Here is a 2356-nt window from a genome sequence, read left to right as displayed (position 1 = left end):
GACGGAGATTGTTTGTGAAACGCGGTAAAAAACGCCAGTGTAGACGAGGATCGTTTTCATTTTAAAACGCCATTTTAAAATGAAAACACACTAGTGTAAACAGGGCCTCAATGACTACCATCAGCTGTTTGGCTACAAGCATTCTTTCAAATATCTTTAGTGTTTTGGAAAAAGTGGAGGGTGAGTAATTGATGACAGAATTATCATTTTTGGGTGAACTATCCCTTGAATGTTCTTATTTGCATATTAATGAGGCAAACAACATTAGCTAGGCTTAACAATGGCATTAGTCTGGGGTTAAAAAGATACCTGGGGATAAGTGCAGAGTAAAAAGCTCTTGATTTGCATCTTATGCCACCACTAAAGATCTTCCTCGTTCAATTCGCATTTACTACCTGAACACAAACCTCAGCGGCAGAAGTTACACAATGTCCTTGCTTTGAAATTTTGTGCTGCTAAATTAGTCATCGGCTCAGAGCTGCTTGCTGGGTATGAATTACAATAAAAAATGTGATATCTTACTGTTCAAAAGTTTGGGTTCAGTATGTTTTTAAAAAGAAATTAACACTTTTATTCAGCAAGGACACATTAAATTCATCAAAAGTAGCAGTAAAGACATTCACACTGTTACAAATGATTTATGTTTTAAATAATTGCTATTCTTTTGAACCTTATTCATCAAAGAATCCTGAACAAATGTATCACAGTTTCTAAAAACAATATTCAGCACAACTGTTTCCTCCATTGACAATAATACTGATAAATCTTCTCAAGCAGCAAATCAGCATATTAGAATGATTTCTGAAGGATCATGTGACACTGAAGACTGGAGGAATGATGCTGAAAATTCAGCTTTGCATCACAGGAATAAATTGCATTTTTAAATTTCAAACTTTTAAATGGTAGTTTAGTTACTTTGTCATGTACTGTACATTTATTCATCAGAAAATGCATGTTTCCTCCCAGTCACCTCATATGATGTTTTGTCTGCTCATCCCACAGTGTACTGGTCCTCTAACCGTCCTGACCTGGTCCCTCAGACTCCTTACCCGTATGAAGCCTCTTCCTTGAGCCACACCCTCTCCCCGCCCTCTATTTACGTCACAGATCGGTACCGGGAGGCCAGATCAAACGAAAGGTGACACCTTACATCTCACAAACCTTCAGACCAATCATCCCGACACACACCTGTTACCTTCTCACATCTCCACTTCTCTTCCCACCACAGAAATACTGAAAGGGGCAGTTCAACTAAAATATGAAAATTTACCAAACACATTTGACTTCTTTCCATGGAACACAAATGGAGAATTTTTTTTTTGTCATAATGAATACGGACTAAGGCTTTCAGGCTTCAGAAGGCGGCAACAGCACCATAAAAGTATCGTAAAAATAACCATATGACTTGTGCGTCATATGATTGTGAACTTTATGAGATGAACAGACCAAAATCTAAGTGGTTACACCACTGCTAAGATGCTCCAATCGTCTTCTTTGAACCACTCAACTCAACAAATGATTCAGAGCAGTTTTGTGAACTGAATCAGTTGATTCATTGACAAGATCTGACTCGAAAGAATGATTCCTACACAAATCCAGCTTTGCTTCTTCTCTCATTAACACTCCAAGGAAAGCTAGAAGTCATTATTTTTGTCCTTTGATTTCAGTTTCAAGTCATTTACTATTTTTATGGTACATTGGAGTCCTCTTTTAAAGCCTAAAACCCTTCATTTAACTGTCATTTCATGGAAATTGTTCAAAACCTTTTTGAGTTTCTCCAAAGAAAGAAAGCGAAATAGGTTAGGTTTGAGTAAATAATGACAAACCAGTGTGATTTTGAACTGAATCAGTTGATACATTGATGATCTAGTTCAAAAGAATCATTCCCTCACAAATCAAACTTATCTCATGGAGATACATACCAAGGAAAGCTAGCTATCATCATTTTTGTCATATGATTTGAGTTTCAAGTTGTATACTACTTTTATAGTGCGTTTGAGTCCTTTTTGAAGCCAAAAAACATACTTTACTTATTTACTTATTGCAATTACATTCAAAAGAGCAACAGATACTTCAAAATCCTTTTGTGTTCCATTAAAGAAAGAGTTAGGAATGACAGGAGGGTTGAGTAAATGATGACAGATAATTGATTTTTGTGTGAACTATTCCTTTAACTATCCTAGTCATTCGAATATAGTCAAACAATGCCACAATGTAACACTTGAGATGGATTTCTTATATCCTGCTCTAGCGTGAGCAGCTGACTAGGTGTTGTCATGTTACACTTGTTCTGCTGCTGGATTCTTTGTGTTTGGTTTTCACTGATCTCCTCACCTTTGACACACACCTGTTTTAA

At 36.5% G+C, this 2356-nt stretch overlaps 1 protein-coding gene across 1 annotated transcript in view; it reads left to right on the top strand.

Moving 5' to 3' along the window:
* LOC107599021 (phosphatidylinositol 4-phosphate 5-kinase type-1 beta-like) overlaps positions 1–2356 on the top strand; it is a 46789-nt gene that overhangs the window by 41334 nt on the left and 3099 nt on the right. The window contains exon 13 of the mRNA XM_016290509.1: positions 970–1138. Coding sequence (XP_016145995.1) covers positions 970–1138 — 169 coding nt within the window. The remainder of the gene's footprint in view (positions 1–969; positions 1139–2356) is intronic.

This window comes from Sinocyclocheilus grahami, unplaced genomic scaffold, assembly GCF_001515645.1.
Source record: "Sinocyclocheilus grahami isolate Dianchi unplaced genomic scaffold, SAMN03320097.WGS_v1.1 scaffold259.1, whole genome shotgun sequence".
Taxonomy (NCBI): domain Eukaryota; kingdom Metazoa; phylum Chordata; class Actinopteri; order Cypriniformes; family Cyprinidae; genus Sinocyclocheilus; species Sinocyclocheilus grahami.
The sequence above is the reverse complement of the archived record's forward strand: the minus strand, read 5'-3'. Positions and strand labels throughout refer to the sequence as shown.